The sequence below is a fragment of the Bombina bombina genome, chromosome 7, assembly GCF_027579735.1.
Source record: "Bombina bombina isolate aBomBom1 chromosome 7, aBomBom1.pri, whole genome shotgun sequence".
NCBI lineage: Eukaryota > Metazoa > Chordata > Amphibia > Anura > Bombinatoridae > Bombina > Bombina bombina.
In genome coordinates, this window is record NC_069505.1 from 410333877 (window position 1) to 410356832 (window position 22956).

The 22956-nt window shown below is 41.3% G+C and overlaps 1 protein-coding gene across 2 annotated transcripts in view; it reads left to right on the forward strand.

Annotated features, from left to right (window-relative positions):
• The window catches only part of ATRIP (ATR interacting protein), a 236748-nt gene that overhangs the window by 15006 nt on the left and 198786 nt on the right, over positions 1 to 22956 (forward strand). For both annotated transcript variants that reach the window (XM_053721193.1, XM_053721194.1), the window contains exons 2-5: positions 4519 to 4946; positions 12631 to 12701; positions 13914 to 14084; positions 21929 to 22038. In XM_053721193.1, the coding sequence (XP_053577168.1) occupies positions 4538 to 4946; positions 12631 to 12701; positions 13914 to 14084; positions 21929 to 22038 (761 nt within the window). In that variant the 5' untranslated portion in view covers positions 4519 to 4537. The remainder of the gene's footprint in view (positions 1 to 4518; positions 4947 to 12630; positions 12702 to 13913; positions 14085 to 21928; positions 22039 to 22956) is intronic.

Here is a 22956-nt window from a genome sequence, read left to right on the forward strand (position 1 = left end):
GGTTGCCTGAATTAAGAGGCAAGCGCGATTGCTCTGGGGTTAGGAGAAATACAGAGCGCGCAGATGCTGTAAGGGCCATGTCTGATACTGCGTCACAATATGCAGATCATGAGGACGGAGAGCTTCAGTCTGTGGGTGACATCTCTGATTCGGGGAAACCTGATTCAGAGATTTCTAATTTTAAATTTAAGCTTGAGAACCTCCGTGTGTTGCTTGGGGAGGTATTAGCTGCTCTGAATGACTGTAACACAGTTGCAGTACCAGAGAAATTGTGTAGGCTGGATAAATACTATGCGGTACCGGTGTGTACTGATGTTTTTCCTATACCTAAAAGGCTTACAGAAATTATTAGCAAGGAGTGGGATAGACCGGGGGTGCCTTTTTCCCCACCTCCTATATTTAGAAAAATGTTTCCAATAGACGCCACTACACGGGACTTATGGCAGACGGTCCCTAAGGTGGAGGGAGCAGTTTCTACTTTAGCAAAGCGTACTACTATCCCGGTTGAGGACAGTTGTGCTTTTTCAGATCCAATGGATAAAAAATTGGAGGGTTACCTTAAGAAAATGTTTATTCAACAAGGTTTTATTTTACAGCCCCTTGCATGCATTGCGCCTGTCACGGCCGCGGCGGCATTCTGGTTTGAGGCCCTGGAAGAGGCCATCCATACAGCTCCATTGACTGAAATTATTGACAAGCTTAGAACACTTAAGCTAGCTAACTCATTTGTTTCTGATGCCATTGTTCATTTGACTAAACTAACGGCTAAGAATTCCGGATTCGCCATCCAAGCGCGTAGGGCGCTATGGCTTAAATCCTGGTCAGCTGACGTGACTTCGAAGTCTAAATTACTCAACATTCCTTTCAAGGGGCAGACCTTATTCGGGCCTGGTTTGAAGGAAAATATTGCTGACATTACTGGAGGTAAGGGTCACACCCTTCCTCAGGACAGGGCCAAAGCAAAGGCCAAACAGTCTAATTTTCGTGCCTTTCGAAATTTCAAGGCAGGTGCAGCATCAACTTCCTCCGCTTCAAAACAAGAGGGAACTTTTGCTCAATCTAAGCAGGCCTGGAAACCTAACCAGTCCTGGAACAAAGGCAAGCAGGCCAGAAAGCCTGCGGCTGCCTCTAAGACAGCATGAAGGAACGGCCCCCTATCCGGCGACGGATCTAGTAGGGGGCAGACTTTCTCTCTTCGCCCAGGCATGGGCAAGAGATGTTCAGGATCCCTGGGCGTTGGAGATCATATCTCAGGGATATCTTCTGGACTTCAAAGCTTCCCCTCCACAAGGGAGATTTCATCTTTCAAGGCTATCTGCAAATCAGATAAAGAAAGAGGCATTCCTACGCTGTGTGCAAGACCTCCTAGTTATGGGAGTGATCCATCCAGTTCCGCGGACGGAACAAGGACAGGGTTTTTATTCAAATCTGTGGTTCCCAAAAAAGAGGGAACCTTCAGACCAATTTTGGATCTAAAGATCTTAAACAAATTCCTCAAAGTTCCATCTTTCAAAATAGAAACTATTCGGACCATCCTACCCATGATCCAAGAAGGTCAGTACATGACCACAGTGGACTTAAAGGATGCCTACCTTCACATACCGATTCACAAAGATCATCGGTTTCTAAGGTTTGCCTTTTTAGACAGGCATTACCAATTTGTAGCTCTTCCCTTCGGGTTGGCTACAGCCCTGAGAATCTTTACAAAGGTTCTGGGCTCACTTCTGGCGGTTCTAAGACCGCGAGGCATAGCGGTGGCTCCGTATCTAGACGACATCCTGATACAAACGTCAAGCTTTCAAGTTGCCAAGTCTCATACAGAGATAGTTCTGGCATTTCTGAGGTCGCACGGGTGGAAAGTGAACGAGGAAAAGAGTTCTCTATCCCCACTCACAAGAGTCTCCTTCTTAGGGACTCTTATAGATTCTGTAGAAATGAAAATTTACCTGACTAAGTCCAGGTTATCAAAACTTCTAAATGCTTGCCGTGTTCTTCACTCTATTCCGCGCCCTTCGGTAGCTCAGTGTATGGAGGTAATCGGCTTAATGGTAGCGGCAATGGACATAGTGCCATTTGCGCGCCTTCATCTCAGACAGCTGCAATTATGCATGCTGAGTCAGTGGAATGGGGATTACACAGATTTGTTCCCTCTGCTAAATCTGGATCAAGAGACCAGAGATTCTCTTCTCTGGTGGTTGTCTCGGGTACACCTGTCCAAGGGTATGACCTTTCGCAGGCCAGATTGGACAATTGTAACAACAGATGCCAGCCTTCTAGGTTGGGGTGCACTCTGGAATTCCCTGAAGGCACAGGGATCGTGGACTCAGGAGGAGAAACTCCTTCCAATAAATATTCTGGAGTTAAGAGCGATATTTAATGCTCTTCTGGCTTGGCCTCAGTTAGCAACACTGAGGTTCATCACATTTCAGTCGGACAACATCACGACTGTGGCTTACATAAACCATCAAGGGGGAACCACGAGTTCCATAGCGATGTTAGAAGTCTCAAAAATAATTTTCTGGGCAGAGTACCACTTTTGCCACCTGTCAGCAATCCATATCCCAGGCGTGGAGAACTGGGAGGCGGATTTTCTAAGTCGTCAGACTTTCCATCCGGGGGAGTGGGAACTCCATCCGGAGGTGTTTGCTCAGTTGATTAATCGTTGGGGCAAACCAGAGTTGGATCTCATGGCGTCTCGCCAGAACGCCAAGCTTCCTTGTTACGGATCCAGGTCCAGGGACCCAGAAGCGACGCTGATAGATGCGCTAGCAGCGCCTTGATTCTTCAACCTGGCTTATGTGTTTCCACCGTTTCCTCTGCTCCCTCGACTGATTGCCAAAATCAAACAGGAGAGAGCATCAGTGATTCTGATAGCACCTGTGTGGCCACGCAGGACTTGGTATGCAGACCTAGTGGACATGTCATCCTTTCCACCATGGACTCTGCCTCTAAGACAGGACCTTCTGATACAAGGTCCTTTCAATCATCCAAATCTAATTTTTCTGAGACTGACTGCATGGAGATTGAACGCTTGATTCTATCAAAGCGTGGTTTCTCCGAGTCAGTCATTGATACTTTAATACAGGCACGAAAGCCTGTTACCAGGAAAATCTTCCACAAGATATGGAGTAAATATCTTTATTGGTGTGAATCCAAGACTTACTCATGGAGTAAAGTTAGGATTCCTAGAATATTGTCTTTTCTCCAAGAGGGCTTGGACAAAGGATTATCAGCTAGTTCCTTAAAGGGACAGATTTCTGCTCTGTCTATTCTTTTGCACAAGCGTCTGGCAGAGGTTCCAGACGTCCAGCCATTTTGCCAGGCTTTGGTTAGATTTAAGCCTGTGTTTAAACCTGTTGCTCCCCCGTGGAGCTTAAACTTGGTTCTTAAGGTTCTTCAAGGAGTTCCATTTGAACCCCTTCATTCCATTGATATTAAACTTTTATCTTGGAAAGTTCTGTTTTTGATGGCTATTTCCTCGGCTTGGAGAGTCTCTGAGCTATCTGCCTTACAATGTGATTCTCCCTATCTGATTTTTCATGCAGATAAGGTAGTTCTGCGTACCAAACCTGGGTTTTTACCTAAGGTGGTTTCTAACAAGTATATCAATCAAGAGATTGTTGTTCCATCGTTGTGCCCTAATCCTTCTTCAAAGAAGGAACGTCTTTTACATAATCTGGACGTAGTCCTTGCCTTGAAGTTTTACTTACAAGCTAGTAAGGATTTTCGTCAAACATCTTTCCTGTTTGTCGTTTACTCTGGACAGAGGAGAGGTCAAAAAGCTTCGGCAACCTCTCTTTCCTTTTGGCTTCGGAGCGTAATAAGCCTAGCCTATGGGACTGCTGGACAGCAGCCCCCTGGAAGGATTACAGCTCATTCTACTAGAGCTGTGGCTTTCACCTGGGCCTTCAAAAATGAGGCCTCTGTTGAACAGATTTGCAAGGCTGCGACTTGGTCTTTGCTTCACACTTTTTCAAAATTTTACAAATTTTATACTTTTTGCTTCTTCGGAGGCTGTGTTTGGGAGAAAGGTTCTTCAGGCAGTGGTTCCTTCCGCTTAATCCTGCCTTGTCCCTCCCATCATCCGTTTACTTTAGCTTTGGTATTGGTATCCCACAAGTAATGGATGATCCGTGGACTGGATACACTTAACAAGAGAAAACATAATTTATGCTTACCTGATAAATTTATTTCTCTTGTAGTGTATCCAGTCCACGGCCCGCCCTGTCCTTTTAAGGCAGGTCTAAATCTTAATTAAACTACAGTCACCACTACACCCTATGGTTTCTCCTTTCTCTGTTTGTTTTCGGTCGAATGACTGGATATGACAGTTAGGGGAGGAGCTATATAGCAGCTGTGGGTGATCCTCTTGCAACTTCCTGTTGGGAAGGAGAATATCCTACAAGTAATGGATGATCCGTGGACTGGATACACTACAAGATAAATAAATTTATCAGGTAAGCATAAATTGTTTTTTCTCTGTTCTTTGCTTGACCTGTTGGTTTTTCTTATTTTCAGCGTTTTCACCTTGGGTGTCATGTCCACCAACCCTTTGTTTGGTAATAAGAAACGAGAGAGCTCAGTATTTTATGGTGCAGGTCACGCACAGGTGAACATTTCCACTGCAGCAATGAGAGGCCCTCCCGCTACTGGGAATGAGAGACACAGGTATCCTCCACCAAAACGTTCCCGGACTGCCCACGCCACAGAGATGAAACCTTTTGATGACCCTTTCAATGACCATGAAGATTTTACAGCTGATGACTTGGAGGAAATTGACATCCTGGCCTCACAGGCATATACCCAGGATCCTGACCCAGCAGAACCTGCAGCAAATCATACCCATAGCAAAGCACCCCCAAGTAATGGGTTACCTTATTCATTTAAGACTGGGCAGCAACACGGACAACAGAGACTGAAGAATAGTGTCAGGAGAGAACCTCTAGGTTTGTTAAACTTCTTCAAATATATTAAATGGACTTAAAACATCTTTAATTGTAATATTATGTCTAGTAAAACCACTTTTGCGTTATACTTTCATTATATATTTTGCCAACTTGGAAAATTGTGGGTTTGGTTGTGCACACTGCAAATGTCACAAACCTAACCCTGGTACATAGCTAGCCACGTCTTCTTCAGTAACAAGTTCACATTGCCTCCTGCAAATAAGACAACCAGTGAATGGAGTTTGGCTATTGAAAGATAAATGCAGTAAACATGGTTTTAATATAACCAGAAACTGTTCACACTGGACTAGTATGTTAATGTGTTAATGTATTGCAAGACTGCAGGTTTTGTAAGTTGAATGCGTTTTTATGGCTCTTTAAGGGGGCATGATATTAAGAGGGTAATAGGTTTAGGTATAATTTATATTAAGTACTTCTTTACAAAAATGGTGGTTGATTTATAGAATAGACATTCGGTAGAGGTGGTAAGGACAGAAACTGTAAGGGGATATGCATAAGGCTTTCCTAAGAATTAAAGGGCTATTATAGTCTAACAATTACTTGCTTTAATCCGTTGGAGCATGTAATCTTAAGTCTATTTAGTACTAACCTAGCGTACTGTGTGGTTAACCCCTTAGTGACCAGAGCACTTTTCCATTTTCTGACCGTTTGGGACCAAAGCTATTTTTACATTTCTGCAGTTTTTGTGTTTAGCTGTAATTTTCCTCTTACTCATTTACTGTACCCACACATATTATATACCGTTATTGTCATCATATCTTACAATTTAATATAATTTTTTTTTTTATAAAATATGAGGAAAAAAAACACACTTTTTCTAACTTTGACCCCCAAAATCTGTTGCACATCTACAACCACCAAAAAACACCCATGCTAAATAGCTTCTAAATTTGGTCTTGAGTTTAGAAATACCCAATGTTTACATTTTCTTTGCTTTTTTTTGCAAGTTATAGGGCAATAAATACAAGTAGCACTTTGCTATTTCCAAACCACTTTTTTTCAAAATTAGCGATAGTTACATTGGAACACTGATATCTTTCAGGAATCCCTAAATATCCCTTGACGTGTGTGTCAAGGCACACAGGGATTTTGTCAAATTCCGATTTATTCAACAAAAGAGAAACCAGACGTTTCGGCTCTATCGTGAGCCTTTCTCAATGGTATACAGACCGGATAATGTGAGCATACAAACACCACCCCTAAATACCTACCCCCCACACAGTGATGGCCAATCAGCTAGCAGAGGTGTGTCGCTCCCTCCCGCGCATCTCAAACACACCTGGACCTCCGAAAACAGCTGATCCCCAGTACGCGCGTCATGACGTCATACCGCGTTGCATGGAAATGGCTGTGTCACAGGTATCCATGACAAACACTGGGTAAGCAAATACCTCCGGTTGTCATGGTGATGCATGCGAGACGTTGCAACAACCGCCAGACACCTGATGGGCACAAATATACAGTGACATAGTGATAAACAAAAAACTAAGGGCCATAGATAAGAGCCCTACAAGAATAATAGTGCAAAAAATTATTACATAAGAGCAGATATCTATTTTACTGGTACTAGGGTAATTAACCACATATATATAGAAAAAGGATTATTGAGCTACAGAAACCCATGGTTCAACATATATCACAGCCTTCTATACCCAATATGGTATCGGGGCATGTGGGGTGTAGCAAGCATATATAAGCCAAAGAAGCTCAAAATATTAACAATGTATTGGCATCATACTCAAGAGGAGTAGGTAGAAACATATTACAACAGGATGACTCCCATGGTGTCCATAATTACTTGTAACAGCAACCAAAGTCTATGTTGGCATTCAGTCCTCGGGGTGTTACTGTATCCAAAGTGAAAATCCACCGAGCCTCTAGTTTCAGCAATGCTCGTCCTCTGTCCCCACCTCGCCTATGGCGAGGGACATGGTCGATTAGAATCACTCGTAGTGAAGCAACACTGTGGCCCGCTTCCGCAAAGTGGCGTGCCACCGGCTGTTCTGACCGTCCCTTGTCAATGGCCTGACGGATCGCCGTCTTGTGATTAGCCAGACGTTCCTTGAACGGTGTCACAGTTTTACCAATGTAGTATTTGGAACATGGGCAAATAATAGCGTAAATCACAAAATCCGTGGAGCAAGTTAGTCTGTATTTAATTTTGTACCTCTTGTTGTTGTGAGGATGTTGGAAGGTGGTCCCTGCTAGGAGGTTGTTGCATGTGACGCAACTGCCACATTTGTAGCAACCTGGTTTTCCTCTGTTCAGCCACATCTGTTTTTCGTAGCAGTGAGTAGGGTCACTTAACACCAGCAGGTCCCTCAGATTACTTGCTCGTTTGTATACCACCCTTGGTTCCGGCATATCCTTGAAGGGAAGGCTTGATGTCAGTTGGTGTCAAGTCATCCATACTTTTCAGCAGATTGATTAGTTCCGAAGAATCTTTCAAATGTGCTGAAGTATTCTGTACTACAGGTTGGAGGTAAAAGTCAATAAACTCTGCCAGTGGTTGCATGAGTGATCCTCTGGCAGAAACAATCGGTCTGCCAGGAGGATCCTCAAGCGACATCTTAGTCACTATGGACGTGGTAAGTTTATATACCGTGATCCCCCATGCCCAAGGCATTGACATGGTAAAACGTATTCTTATAGACAACCACATGTATATGGGCCCTCCTATCGAATTTATTCTACATCTGTTGGAGTTCTGCCTGGAGAAAAACTATTTTCGCTTTGAGGATAAATATTTCTTACAGACCATGGGCACAGCGATGGGGTCGAATATGGCCCCATCCTATGCCAATATTTACATGGCGATGTATGAGGAGGACAACGTGACAGTACATAGATAATGTCTTTTTGGTCTGGAATGGCACATCAGAGAGTCTTGTTGAATGGGTTAATGGATTGAATTCCCTTGACTCAACCATCAGATTCAAAATGGAACACAGCAGGGATAAAATCCATTTTTTGGATTTGGAAATCTTTAAGGTCAAAACCACAAATGGTTACAGGTTAGAAACCACTTTGTTCAAGAAGAACCAACCGACAAAAATTCTATTCTTCACTATCATAGCTTTCACCCCAAATTCCAAAAAGGTGTCAGTTCCTCTCAACTCCTGCGGGTGGTCCGCAACAACACGGATGACTCCCGTAAGGAAAAACAGCTTGTGGAAATGTCTGAAAAATTCCTGGAGAGGGGCTACCCACCTACGCTGATAGAACAACAATGCTGCAAAGCACTGGATCTAACTCAGGACTTGGCTACCAATAAAAGAATTAGGAACGAACAACCTAAACGACTAAACTTTATAACTACCTACACCCCAGGATCTAGGCTGACGCAGGAGGTGATTAACAAAAATTGGTTAATGTTGTCCAAGGACACAAGCCTTCCCTTCAAGGATATGCCGGAACCAAGGGTGGTATACAAACGAGCAAGTAATCTGACGGACCTGCTGGTGTTAAGTGACCCTACTCACTGCTACGAAAAACAGATGTGGCTGAACAGAGGAAAACCAGGTTGCTACAAATGTGGCAGTTGCGTCACATGCAACAACCTTCCAACATCCTCACAACAACAAGAGGTACAAAATTAAATACAGACTAACTTGCTCCACGGATTTTGTGATTTACGCTATTATTTGCCCATGTTCCAAATACTACATTGGTAAAACTGTGACACCGTTCAAGGAACGTCTGGCTAATCACAAGAAGGCGATCCGTCAGGCCATTGACAAGGGACGGTCAGATCAGCCGGTGGCACGCCACTTTGCGGAAGCGGGCCACAGTGTTGCTTCACTACGAGTGATTCTAATCGACAATGTCCCTCGCAATAGGCGAGGTGGGGACAGAGGACGAGCATTGCTGAAACTAGAGGCTCGGTGGATTTTCACCTTGGATACAGTAACACCCCGAGGACTGAATGCCAACATAGACTTTGGTTGCTGTTACAAGTAATTATGGACACCATGGGAGTCATCCTGTTGTAATATGTTTCTACCTACTCCTCTTGAGTATGATGCCAATACATTGTTAATATTTTGAGCTTCTTTGGCTTATATATGCTTGCTACACCCCACATGCCCTGATACCATATTGGGTATAGAAGGCTGTGATATATGTTGAACCATGGGTTTCTGTAGCTCAATAAGCCTTTTTCTATATATATATGTGGTTAATTACCCTAGTACCAGTAAAATAGATATCTGCTCTTATGTAATAATTTTTTGCACTATTATTCTTGTAGGGCTCTTATCTATGGCCCTTAGTTTTTTGTTTATCACTATGTCACTGTATATTTGTGCCCATCAGGTGTCTGGCGGTTGTTGCAACGTCTCGCATGCATCACCATGACAACTGGAGGTATTTGCTTACCCGGTGTTTGTCATGGATACCTGTGACACAGCCATTTCCACGCAACGCGGTATGACGTGATGACCCCGCACACGATCCCGTCCACCTCTTCGTTCTAGATCCCATCGATGGCAGCCCACCCGCCTCCCACATCGGCTCCCACCCATCAACGATCATGGCCATCGATGTCTGCTGCAGAGAGGGCCACAGAGTGTCTCTTGCTGCAATAACAAGAAAGCATCTGGAAGCGATCAGGATCGCTTCCACAGCTTTCAAAGACCGACGACGTACAGGGTACTTCCTCGGTCGTTAACTGTATTTTTTTTGGAGGACGTACCCCATACGTTGTCTGTCGTTAAGGGGTTAAAGGGACAGTTAAGTCGAAAAAAATGATTTAAATAGGGAATATAATTTTTAAACAGCTTTCCAATTTACTTTTATCACCAATTTTGCTTTGTTCTTTTTGTATTCTTAGTTGAAAGCTTATTCTAGTAGGTTCATATGCTAATTTCTTAGACCTTGAAGACTGCCTCTAATATGAATGCGTTTTGACCACTAGAGGGCATTAGTTCATGTGTTTCATTTAGATAACCTTGAGCTCATGCATGTGAAGTTACCCTGAAGTGAGCACTAATTGGCTAAATAGCAAGTCTGTCAAAAGAACTGAAATAAGGGGGCAGTTTGCAGAGTCTTAGATAAAAGATAATCACAGAGATAAAGTGTATTTATATAACTGTGTTGGTTATGCAAAACTGGGGAATGGGTAATAAAGGGATTATCTATCTTTTTAAACAACTAACGGTGTTGACTGTCCCATTAAACAAGGAGTAGAAATCACACTTGAGGCTCACAGAGCACTACTGGTCCCAAACAGAAAACGCATCTGATCCAGTCAGCAGCGCTAGTCTCACGATGTGGATTGGATTAGCAGCGTTTACTACTCCCTTTCCGGGAGTTAAACACACAGTCATGCGCTAACAGATTAGAGCATTTACATTTTTATTTTTTTACTAAAATGGCCCTTTAAGCTTACACTTCATAAGTAAATATTGACCGACTTTATTCCCAGAATGCGTTGTATCTAGTCTGAGAGTTTATGGCCCTCACAGAGAGGAGCTGTATGGTGTCAATGCGCACAGCGTTTATTTCCCACAGCAGCGATATCCGTGCATAAATTATTATAAGAACCTGCAAATGAACCAGTGTATAGGTAGCAGCAACTGCCCAGGACACAGGTCTACAAGAGGGTATACCACCATTATATGTGGTGTGTGTGAATATAACATGAAAATGGACTGCTCTTTTAAACCGGATTGGCTACACTCACCCCATGATTCTGCAAAACTCACAGCCATGGGGGCTCACCAGCACTCACAAACAGCTGCACAGTTAACCCCAGACAAGCCTGGGTGCAAGGTCCATAGGGAAAATTACTAAACAATATTTTGAACATAACACATATAAACTCTGACACTCTTGCAAGCACACAGCTAAAATAAAAGCAAAACCATAGTTACAGCATTTGGCCAAATGATGATAGGCCCGGGACCACGTCAAGGTCTCTTCCTCCCTGTGTCCCTAACCTACAGCCATTCGATGCTTCAACCAAACACACTGAGATACAAACAAAAGTGACACAAGCCCTTTGTAATTTCCCTACATACATACTCAACACGGAAATGGACTGCACTCTAAAACCAGACTGGGTTCACATCCAACGACTATACTATCTGTTGGTAGACTAACATGTCCAACTCTAGGGGGTGCTAAAAAGAAACTATATAATATGATAGATGAGTACACAAATGTATTTGCTACTAAACTTGCAATAACTTTGTATAAAATAACAGACTATTAATATATCTCACACAGTGACATACAAATAATATGAAAGTAAAAAAGACAATATGCTGTAAATTAAAATAATAAAAAGTCTTATCTGAGTATTAAAAATCACAGGATGGATCAATTGAGTCCCAGAGCAGTCATCAGTGAAGGTGAAATTTTACTCCAACGATGTAAGCCAGTGTTGTAGTTTAGGCAGGTCCTCTCCAAGCAGAAAATAAGGAATCCGGATATCTGTGAATAAAGATCACAAAAGAGGGCGCCTCCTAGTGTAATACTGCAAGATAGACAATAATAGCAGATCTTGAAAGGAAATATACTCACAAAATGAGCAGCACCAATGTGCTAAGTGACACAAGCTGAGATATCACAGTTTCCCAGCAAACTGATCCTCTGAAGGATGTTGGGGCCCAGGGGTGCCCAATAGCAGGTACAGGTAAGACTCGGGCTTCTGATATAATTCAGCAAAACTATTTTATTTTTTGTTAAAACCAGTTGATATAAAACCAATGGGTGTGTACAGTAAACGGCTAGCATAGCTGAGAAACGCGTTGCAATCTGTTTTAAACTGTGATTTTATCCACTTTGGGTACTGTGTACACCCATTGGTTTTATAGCTAGGAAACTGTGATATCTCAGCCTGTGTCACTTAGCACATTGGTGCTGCTCATTTTGTGAGTATATTTCCTTTCAAGATCTGCTATTATTGTCTATCTTGCAGTATTACACTAGGAGGCGCCCTCTTGTGATTTTTATTCACAGATATCCGGATTCACATCCAATGACCCTGCAAAACTCAGGGTGCTCACCAGCCAGCTGCACAGTTTCAGGGATCCAGACAGTTAACCTCAGGCAAGGCTGGGTGCAAAGCCCATAGGGAATATTACAAAACAAAATTGTCAACCTTGTTTGTATCTCTGTTTGGTTGAAGGGATGCATTGTGTGGCTGTAGGTTTAATGCAATTGTTTTTCAATATCAATGCTTCACCCACCACTCTCCTTACGTGGAGAGAGCCAGCGGTTATCGGCTAAAGACAGTTATGGACAGATATGTAGCATGGTTAGCACTGAAGTCAGCAGTGTGAAATTACAATTCTAACAATTAGAAAATCTGCAATTTTCCTAGCTAAATTACTTAAAAAGGAGCAAAATAAATAATGAAATAGAATTGCATTGTTGTTTTACTGCAGAATACTATTTTAAATAAACATTTAAAGGTGTTTACTACCCCTTTTAATTTCAGTATATTGATTGGCATTGTATTCTGCCCACCAAAATAAAAGTATGTAAAGGTTCAGATTCCCACACCACAATCTTTGACAACTATTTTTTGTGTGTGTGTGTGTGTGTGTTGAAAGCAAATCTTGTCTGAAAGCTGCTTTTTTGTAATGTTTTATTGTAGATCTTGTTCCCCATTCACGAGTGTGTCCTGTGTAGTAACTACCTGCTTTTCTGTGCGCAGAATCCTGTGGAAGTAAAGAGAGCTTTGGGTTGGAGGTTCTACAGGCTCAGCATGAAGACTTGAGGCAAAAGGTGGGTGCATCTTCTTGTCTCTTTATACTTTGGTCTGTCAGCTGTTGACGGGGGGATTTGTGCCTTATTTACTGCTTTATTTTACAAACCAACATGGCTACGTGACAAACTTTCTACAGATATCTGTTTAATTTAGTTTCACCTTGAGGTTTTAGCGGGAAATAGTCAAATGAAAAATCAGCACTGTAGCTGCAAACCATGAAGCAAAACAAACTCCTCTTCCCTTCTAATGGCAGTGAGAGTCCACAAATTAATTCATTACTGTTGGGAATACAACACCTGGCCACCAGTATCCATCCCACTTCTCCTACCTCCCCAGTAATTATTTGCCTTTCCTCTTTTCAGCACCAGTAGCCTTATTTGAGGTGTAGAAAGAGTTTCCTATACCATATTTTTACTGCTGGCAGAGTCAACACATTTTAGTAAACCTAACTCCATATTGTAGTGGTGGCCAAATGGAGGCACCCAGGGGCCGCATCTATTCCCTGCACCCTCCCTTTTTTTTTTTTTCTCCGAGAACCGAAAAATGTTTAATTTCTAACCAATTAAAACACTATCTCTGTTTTACACAACAAGATACCTGTACTCCCTCTCAATACATACAGTACTCATTTCTCTCACACAAACGCACACACTCTGTTCGTGTCCACATCTGCTCCCATTTACTGCTAAAAACCCAATAATCAGTACTAAGTGCATACAGAACAAATCTCTCACTGAGTTTTGTGCTGTGGTCTTAACGCATTTGACACACACACTGCTTGCCTGTGCCTGCTCAGATTGTGGCTGTATTTGTAGAGCAGATCAAAACCAGTACTGGGTGTTAGGACATTGAGACCGGATGTTAAAGTGACAGTCTAGTTGAGATAAAACTTTCATGATTCAGATAGGGCATGCAATTTTAAACAACTTTCCAATTTACTTTTATAATCAAATTTGCTTTGTTCCTTGTGTATTTTTTGTTGAAAGCTAAACCGCTTATCTCAGTGCATTCTGACAGATTTTCACAGACAGCGCTAGTTAATGTGTGTCATATAGATAACATGCTCATTCCTGTAGAGTTATCTTGGAGTTAGCACTGATTGGCTAAAGTGCAAGTCTGTCAAACGCACTGAAATAAGGGGGTAGGCTAATCTTTGCTCTGAATACATCATTCAAGCAATGATTTATTTAGTGTTTAATGTCCCTTTTAACAGTTACCTTTTTTTGTAGCTGAAAGAACTTCAGGATCAATTACTGGTGAAAAATGGTGAAATTAAAGTTTTGCGGGACACGCTTCGACAAACAGAGACAGACATGGAGCAGCAGAAAGTCTCCCACATGATGCAGGAAAAAGAAAAAGATCAGATTCAGAACGAGAAGGAAAAGGAACTTTCAAAAAAGGTTTTCTAATCATACATTTCTTTCTAGAGTTTTCAGGTAGTTATCTCTTTTAAGGGACATTAAAGTCAGTTTTTGTTTCATCTCAGAGTATTTTCTATAAATATAATTTCTTTCATGTAATTAGCAAGAGTCCATGAGCTAGTGACGTATGGGATATACAATCCTACCAGGAGGGGCAAAGTTTCCCAAACCTCAAAATGCCTATAAATACACCCCCCACCACACCCACAATTCAGTTTTACAAACTTTGCCTCCTATGGAGGTGGTGAAGTAAGTTTGTGCTAGATTTCTACGTTGATATGCGCTTCTCAGCTTTTTTGAAGCCCGGTTGCTCTCAGAGTGCAGTGAATGACAGAGGGATGTGAAGGGAGTATTACCTATTGAATAAAATGGTCATCCTAACGGGGATCTATTTCATAGGTTCTCTGTTATCGGTCGTAGAGATTCATCTCCTACCTCCCTTTTCAGATCGACGATATACTCTTATATACCATTACCTCTGCTGATTCTCGTTTCAGTACTGGTTTGGCTATCTACTTTATGTAGATGAGTGTCTTTTGGTAAGTATGTTTCCTTTATTTAAGACACACTCAGCTGTGGTTTGGCACTTTATATTTAAAGTTCTAAATATATGTTTGTACTTATATTTGCCATGAATCAGGTTTATCAGTATATTTCCTTTTTTGCAGACTGTCCGTTTCATATTTGGGAAATGCATATAAAAAAAAATTTTTTTTTCTTACCTGAAGTTTTCAAATTGACCAAAGCTAAGTGCATTTGTTGTAAACTTGTGGTAACTGTTCCTCCGGCTGTAGTTTGTGATAGTTGTCATGACAAACTTTTACATGCAGACAATATTTCCATTAGTAGTAGTCCATTACCTGTTGCTGGTCCTTGAACATCTAATGCTCAGGATATTCCTGCTAATGTGAGAAAATTTGTTTCTAATTCCATTCAGAAGGCTTTGTCTGTCATAACGCCTTCTAATAAACGTAAAAGGTCTTTTAAAACTTCTCATAACATTGATGAATTTTTAAATGACTGACAACATTCTGATTTATCTATCTCTGATGAGGATCTATCTGGTTCAGAAGATTCTGCCTCAGATATTTACACTGACAAATCTTCATACTTTAAAATGGAGTATATTTGTTCCTTATTAAAAGAGGTGTTGATTGCATTAGATATGGAGGAGACTAGTCCTTGATATTAAAACTAGTAAACGTTTAAATTCAGGTTTTAAACCTCATGTAGTTATTCCTGAGGTTTTTCCAGTTCCTGATGCTATTTCAGAAGTGATTTCTAGGGAATGGATTAGACTGGGTGGTACTTTTACTCCTCCTTCAAGGTTTAAGAAACTGTATCCTTTGCCGACTGATAGATTGGAGTTTTGGGAAAAGATCCCCAAAGTTGATGGGGCCATCTCTACTCTTGCAAAGCGTACTACTATTCCTATGGCAGATAGTACTTCTTTTAAAGATCGTTTAGATAGAAAACTTGAATCTTATCTAAGGAAGGCTTATTTATGTTCAGGTCATCTTCTTAGGCCTGCTATTTCTTTGGCTGATGTTGCAGCTGCTTCAACTTTTTGGTTGGAAACCTTAGCACAACAAGTACCAGATCATAATGTGTATAGCATTGTTAAGTTAATTCAACATGCTAATAATTTCATTTGTGATGCCATTTTTCATATCATTAGAATTGATGTTAGATATGTCTTTAGCTATATTAGCTAGAAGAGCTTTATGGCTTAAATCTTGGAATGCTGATATGACTTCTAAATCAACGTTGCTATCTCTCTCTTTCCAAGGTAATACATTATTTGGTTCTCAATTGGATTTGATTATTTCAACTGTCACTGGGGGAAGGGAGCTTTTTTGCCTCAGGATAAAAAATCTAAGGGTAAATTTAAGGCTGCTAACCGTTTTCGTTCCTTTCGACAAAATAAGGAACAGAAACCTGATCCTTCCCCTAAGGGAACGGTTTCCAATTGGAAGCCTTCTTCAGTCTGGAATAAATCCAAGCCATTTAAAAGATCTAAAAGATCTAAATCAGCCCCCAAGTCCACATGAAGGTGCGGCCCTCATTCCAGCTCAGCTGGTAGGGGGCAGACTAAGATTTTTCAAGGATGTTTGGATCAATTCAGTCCAAAATCATTGGATTCAGAACATTGTCTCTCAGGGGTACAGAATAGGTTTCAAAGTAAGACCGCCTGTGAGAGGTTTCTTTCTCTCACACATTCCAGTGAACCCAGAAAAAGCTCAGGCTTTCCTGAAGTGTGTTTCAGACCTGGAGTTATCTGGGGTAATTGTGCCAGTTCCTTTTCAGGAACGGGGTCTGGGATTTTATTCAAATCTGTTCGTTGTCCCAAAGAAGGAGAATTCTTTCAGACCAGTTCTGGATCTAAAAATTTTGAATCATTATGTAAGAATACCAACATTCAAGATGGTGACTATAAGGACTATTCTGCCTTTTGTTCAGCAAGGGCATTATATGTCCACAATAGACTTACAGGATGCATATCTTCATATTCAGATTCATCCAGATCACTATCAGTTCCTGAGATTCTCTTTTCTAGACAAGCATTACCAATTTGTTGCTCTTCCTTTTGGCCTAGCGACAGCTCCAAGGATCTTTTTCAAAAGTTCTCGGTGCCCTACTCTCTGTAATCAGAGAGCGTGGTATTGCGGTGTTTCCTTATTTGGACGATATCTTGGTACTTGCTCAGTCTTTACGTTCTGCAGAATCTCACATGAATCAACTAGTGTTGTTACTTCAAAGACATGGTTGGAGGATCAATTTACCAAAACGTTCTTTAATTCCTCAGACAAGGGTAACCTTTTTAGGTTTCCAAATAGATTCAGTATCCATGACTTTGTCTCTAACAGACAAGAGACGTCTGAAATTGGTTACAGCTTGTCGGAACCTTCAGTTTCGATCATTCCCTTCAGTAGCTATGTGCATGGAGGTTTTAGATCTCATGACTGCAGCATCGGACGCGATCCCCTTTGCTCGTTTTCACATGAGACCTCTTCAGCTTTGTATGTTGAACCAATGGTGCAGGGATTATACAAAGATATCACGATTAATATCCTTAAATCCCAATGTTCGACTATCTCTGACTTGGTGGTTAGATCACCATCGTTTAGTTCAAGGGGCCTCTTTTGTTCGTCCAACCTGGACTGTGATCACAACAGATGCGAGTCTTTCAGGTTGGGGAGCTGTCTGGGGATCTCTGACAGCGCAGGGGTTTTGGAAATCTCAAGAGGCGAGATTACCAATCAATATTTTGGAACTCTGTGCGATTTTCAGGGCTCTTCAGTTTTGGCCTCTGCTAAAGAGAGAACCGTTCATTTGTTTTCAGACAGACAATATCACAACTGTGGCTTATGTCAATCATCAGGGTGGGACTCACAGTCCTCAAGCTATGAAAGAAGTATCTCGGATACTTGCTTGGGCGGAATCCAGCTCCTGTCTAATTTCTGCCATCCATATCCCAGGTATAGACAATTGGGAAGCGGATTATCTCAGTCGTCAGACTTTACATCCGGGAGAGTGGTCTCTTCACCCAGATGTTTTTTTTTCAGATTGTTCAGATGTGGGAGCTTCCAGAAATAGATCTGATAGCTTCTCATCTAAACAGGAAACTTCCCATGTATCTGTCCAGGTATCCTCAGGCAGAAGCAGTGGATGCGTTGACACTTCCTTGGAGTTATCAACCTGCTTATATTTTTCCGCCTCTAGTTCTTCTTCCAAGAGTGATTTCCAAAATAATAATGGAGCATTCGTTTGTACTGCTGGTGGCTCCAGCATGGCCATACAGGTTTTGGTATGCGGATCTTATTCGGATGTCCAGTTGCCAACCTTGGCCACTTGACCTATCTCAAGGCCCGTTTTTCCATCAGGATCTCAAATCATTAAATTTGAAGGTATGGAGATTGAACGCTTAGTGCTTAGTCATAGAGGTTTCTCTGACTCAGTGATTAATACTACAGATTTCAGGAAGACTTCTACTCTATTTGTTATCTTTTCTGGTTCTAGGAAAGGTCTGAAGGCTTCTGCCATTTCTTTGGCATCTTGGTTAAAGATTTTGATTCATCATGCTTATTTGGAGTTGGGTAAATCCCCGCCTCAGAGGATTACGGCTCATTCTACTAGGTCAGTTTTACTAAATTCTACCATTTTGATGTTTTCTCTTCTTCAGAAGCAGTTTTTGGTAGAAAAGTATTTCAGGCAGCTGTTTCAGTTTGATTCTTCTGCTTATAATTTCAGTTTTTTTCATTATAAAGATTTGGGTTGTGGATTAATTTTTCAGCGGAATTGGCTGTCTTTATTTTTATCCCTCCCTCTCTAGTGACTCTTGCGTGGAAGTTCCACATCTTGGGTATTTGCTATCCCATACGTCACTAGCTCATGGACTCTTGCCAATTACATGAAAGAAAACATAATTTATGTAAGAATTTACCTGATAAATTAATTTCTTTCATATTGGCAAGAGTCCATGAGACCCACCCTTTTTGTGGTGGTTATGATTTTTTTTGTATAAAGCACAATTATTCAAATTCCTTGTTGATGCTTTTTGCTCCTTTCTTATCACCCCACTCCTTGGCTATTCGTTAAACTGAATTGTGGGTGTGGTGAGGGGTTTATTTATAGGCATTTTGAGGTTTGGGAAACTTTGCCCCTCCTGGTAGGAATGTATATCCCATACGTCACTAGCTCATGGACTCTTGCCAATATGAAAGAAATGAATTTATCAGGTAAATTCTTACATAAATAATGTTATTACTTTTTTTTATAATGGGAACTCCTTTGTGTTAATATATCAACATTTGTTTTTATTCATATTGGGTATGTCACTGTCCACCAATGATGTGTGACTTGTTTATGCCAGCCAATGAGCAATCTGTCAGCTTCCTTTAAGTTTCCTAGTCCTGAAATAGTTGGAAGCAGCTAAAACAGGAGGTTGTGTTGGTGCTTCACAGAAGTGATTTGTGGAAACTCTGTAAAAGAGGTTTCTTCTGTTAAGTGTGATCAGTCCACGGGTCATCATTACTTCTGGGATATTACTCCTTCCCAACAGGAAGTGCAAGAGGATTCACCCAGCAGAGCTGCATATAGCTCCTCCCCTCTACGTCACTCCCAGTCATTCTCTTGCACCCAACGACTAGATAGGATGTGTGAGAGGACTATGGAGTTTAAACCTTGTTCTTAATGTTTTACAGGGCGTTCCGTTTGAACCCCTTCATTCCATTGATATAAAGTTGTTATCTTGGAAAGTTCTATTTTTAATGGCTATTTCCTCGGCTCGAAGAGTCTCTGAATTATCAGCCTTACATTGTGATTCTCCTTATTTGATTTTTCATTCGGATAAGGTAGTCCTGCGTACTAAACCTGGGTTCTTACCTAAGGTAGTTACTAACAGGAATATCAATCAAGAGATTGTTGTTCCTTCTTTATGCCCAAATCCTTCTTCAAAGAAGGAACGTCTACTGCACAACCTGGATGTAGTCCGTGCTCTAAAATTTTACTTACAGGCAACTAAGGAATTTCGACAAACGTCTTCTCTGTTTGTCATTTACTCTGGGCAGAGGAGAGGTCAAAAAGCTTCCGCTACCTCTCTTTCTTTTTGGCTTCGTAGCATAATTCGTTTAGCTTATGAGACTGCTGGACAGCAGCCTCCTGAAAGAATTACAGCTCATTCTACTAGAGCTGTGGCTTCCACTTGGGCCTTCAAGAATGAGGCCTCTGTTGAACAGATTTGCAAGGCTGCAACTTGGTCTTCGCTTCATACTTTTTCCAAATTTTCCAAATTTGACACTTTTGCTTCATCGGAGGCTATTTTTGGGAGAAAGGTTCTTCAGGCAGTGGTTCCTTCTGTATAAAGAGCCTGCCTATCCCTCCCGTCATCCGTGTACTTTTGCTTTGGTATTGGTATCCCAGAAGTAATGATGACCCGTGGACTGATCACACTTAACAGAAGAAAACATAATTTATGCTTACCTGATAAATTCCTTTCTTCTGTAGTGTGATCAGTCCACGGCCCGCCCTGTTTTTAAGGCAGGTAAATATTTTTTAATTTATACTCCAGTCACCACTTCACCCTTGGCTTTTCCTTTCTCGTTGGTCCTTGGTCGAATGACTGGGAGTGACGTAGAGGGGAGGAGCTATATGCAGCTCTGCTGGGTGAATCCTCTTGCACTTCCTGTTGGGGAGGAGTAATATCCCAGAAGTAATGATGACCCGTGGACTGATCACACTACAGAAGAAAGGAATTTATCAGGTAAGCATAAATTATGTTTCTTCTACGCAGGCACTGCACCCTATCAATGACACGCCCACCTGCCCGTATACTAAATCGCAGATGACCTCTGCATTAAATTCCTGGCAAGTTGTGTGATTGGTCCTACTGCACATGTGCAAAAGTCACTTATCTTACTTAGATGTTACTGCAAAGCAGCAGGAACAAGTTCTGCTGTAAAACCTGTTGGGCTGGTGGTATGGATTTCGATCGTCTGTACTGCCTGCCTTTATTTAACCCTTTGAGTGCTAATGACGGCTCTGAGCAGTCATTAGCACCAGAGTGGGAAACTCTGTGACGGCTCAGAGCCGTCACTAGCACTCTCCCACCTTGAGGGAGATCTGGGGGCTCCCACCTGCTCCTACCCCGGCGATCGGGCCTGCATAGTGATGGGCATTGCCAGGGCTTCACGTTATGCGCAGGGACGTCACGCGCAATAACGTGATGACGTCATCGCGCAACTTTATTTATATTTAACAATGTTAAGTATAGGAGCAGGGGGCATGCTGCTTAGAAGCCTGTATCTCGGGCATCTAAGCAGCTACAGACCCCCAAGACCCACCATTGGAAAGGCAAGTGCCTAACCGTTCCAACAGTGTAAGTATTGGGGGTCTGAAAAAAAAAGTTAAAAAAATTTTGTTTAAAAAAATCTTAGCACCTAGGTGGGAAAGTGCTTAGCACTCAAAGGGTTAAAAAGAAAAAGAAATCTCACATTAATGAGTGCAGTGAACGCATCTAATGAAACTAGAATAGTTTACTGGCAAGTTGCTGCGTTTTAAACATACTTTTAAAAAAAAAAGAAAAAAAAAAGTAAGCAGGCTCTTTCTCAGTGTAAGCAATTACTTTAAAAGGCCATTATTGTGAAAAAAACGATATGTTCTCATGCTTTAGAGCATGTCATTTTATCTTGATGTTCCCTGCAATTCTATGTCTCCAGAAAGGGTTTAAACACACAAATGACATCTTGGGGACCGAAGAGAACTGCTGGTCATGAGCAGAAACTGCAGCTGAGCCAATTGGTAGCAGTAGCTGGGTCATGTGATTGGGTCAGCATCAGGTTCCACTCAGGTAAAGCAGTTCCTAACCAGTACATTAACCTCCTTCTTTGCGATTGGTGGGAGTTGCAAGGTTGATGGTGATAACATTTGATGCTCTAACAAATGAGAGGATACAGGTTTTTTCACTATCATGGCACTTTTAAAGATGTGTTTTAAATGATTTCATCAGATTATAAAATTAGTACATTTAAAATGGTAAAGCAATGTTTTTATTGTTATAAAATACACATTCTAACGTTAGATTCATATACTTGCTAGGTAAAGGAAGCATGTTCAGATAATATCCGTTATTAAATATCAGGCACATTACCTACAAATGTGAGAGGAAAAAAATAGTTAAATATAAAACAAATATTATTGATGAATTGTCTATTTTACAAAATTATAAAAAAAATATCACTGCATTCTAATTTTCAGGTTACTATATTGTTTTATTTTCAAACCACTTATATATATTTATTTTTGTAATCTGTTTCTTCCATTAGTTACAGTCTCTGCAGTCAGAATTGCAGTTTAAAGAGGCTGAAATGAATGAACTTCGAAATAAACTTCAGACCTGCGAACGAAACAATAAACCTGTTGTTGCAACCATTAGGTATGCACGTGTATGTGTAATTACATATGTATGTGTAACTTGCGAAATGAAAACAACAAAACGAGCATTAACAGATGTGTGTGTTCCGTTCAGTTAGTTTTTTTTTGGGGAGGGGGGAGTTAAGTAGTACAGGGATGACCATATGCAGCCCTCTGCATTAGTTTTTGCAGCTGTGGGAAAATGTTGAACTAAAAAAGTGTGTTTTGGAAACATGATGGTCACATAACTCAAAAGAGCCCATTGAAGTGGAAAACAGTGTACATAGGTTTCCATGCAACCTTTCCTAATAATGACCCTGTGTCCCTGGACATTTTAAAGTGAAAGTCAATCCTAGCATTCTACAAAGGCTAGGATTGACTGTTGAAACAAATAAAGGAGACTTTCATTCATGAAGTATAAGATACTTCATGTAGAAAGCTCCTTTATTTGTTTCAATCGATCAGCGTTTTTAGCTGCTACAGCAGCCCATGGCTAAAACGTTTTCACCTCTTAGCCAATAACCTTGGCGCCCATGGGAGCCGGATTTACCGCATGGCTATTGGCTAAGAGGTAAAAACGTCACCTCTTAGCAAATTGTTTTTAGCTGTGCTCTGCTGTAGCAGCTAAGAACGGTGATCGGTTGAAACAAATAAAGGAGCTTTCTACATGAAGTATCTTATACTTCATGAATGAAAGTCCCCTTTATTTGTTTCAATAGTAAATCCTAGCGTTTGTACAACGCTAGGATTGACTTTCACTTTAAGTTAATATATATTTCTTTTTTAAGACACGAGTCCACTGATCATCTTAATTACTAATGGGATATTCACCTCCTGGTCAGCAGGAGGAGGCAAAGAGCACCACAGCAGAGCTGTTAAATAGCTCCTCCCTTCCCTGCCACTCCTCCAGTCATTCTCTTCGCCTACGTTAATGATAAGA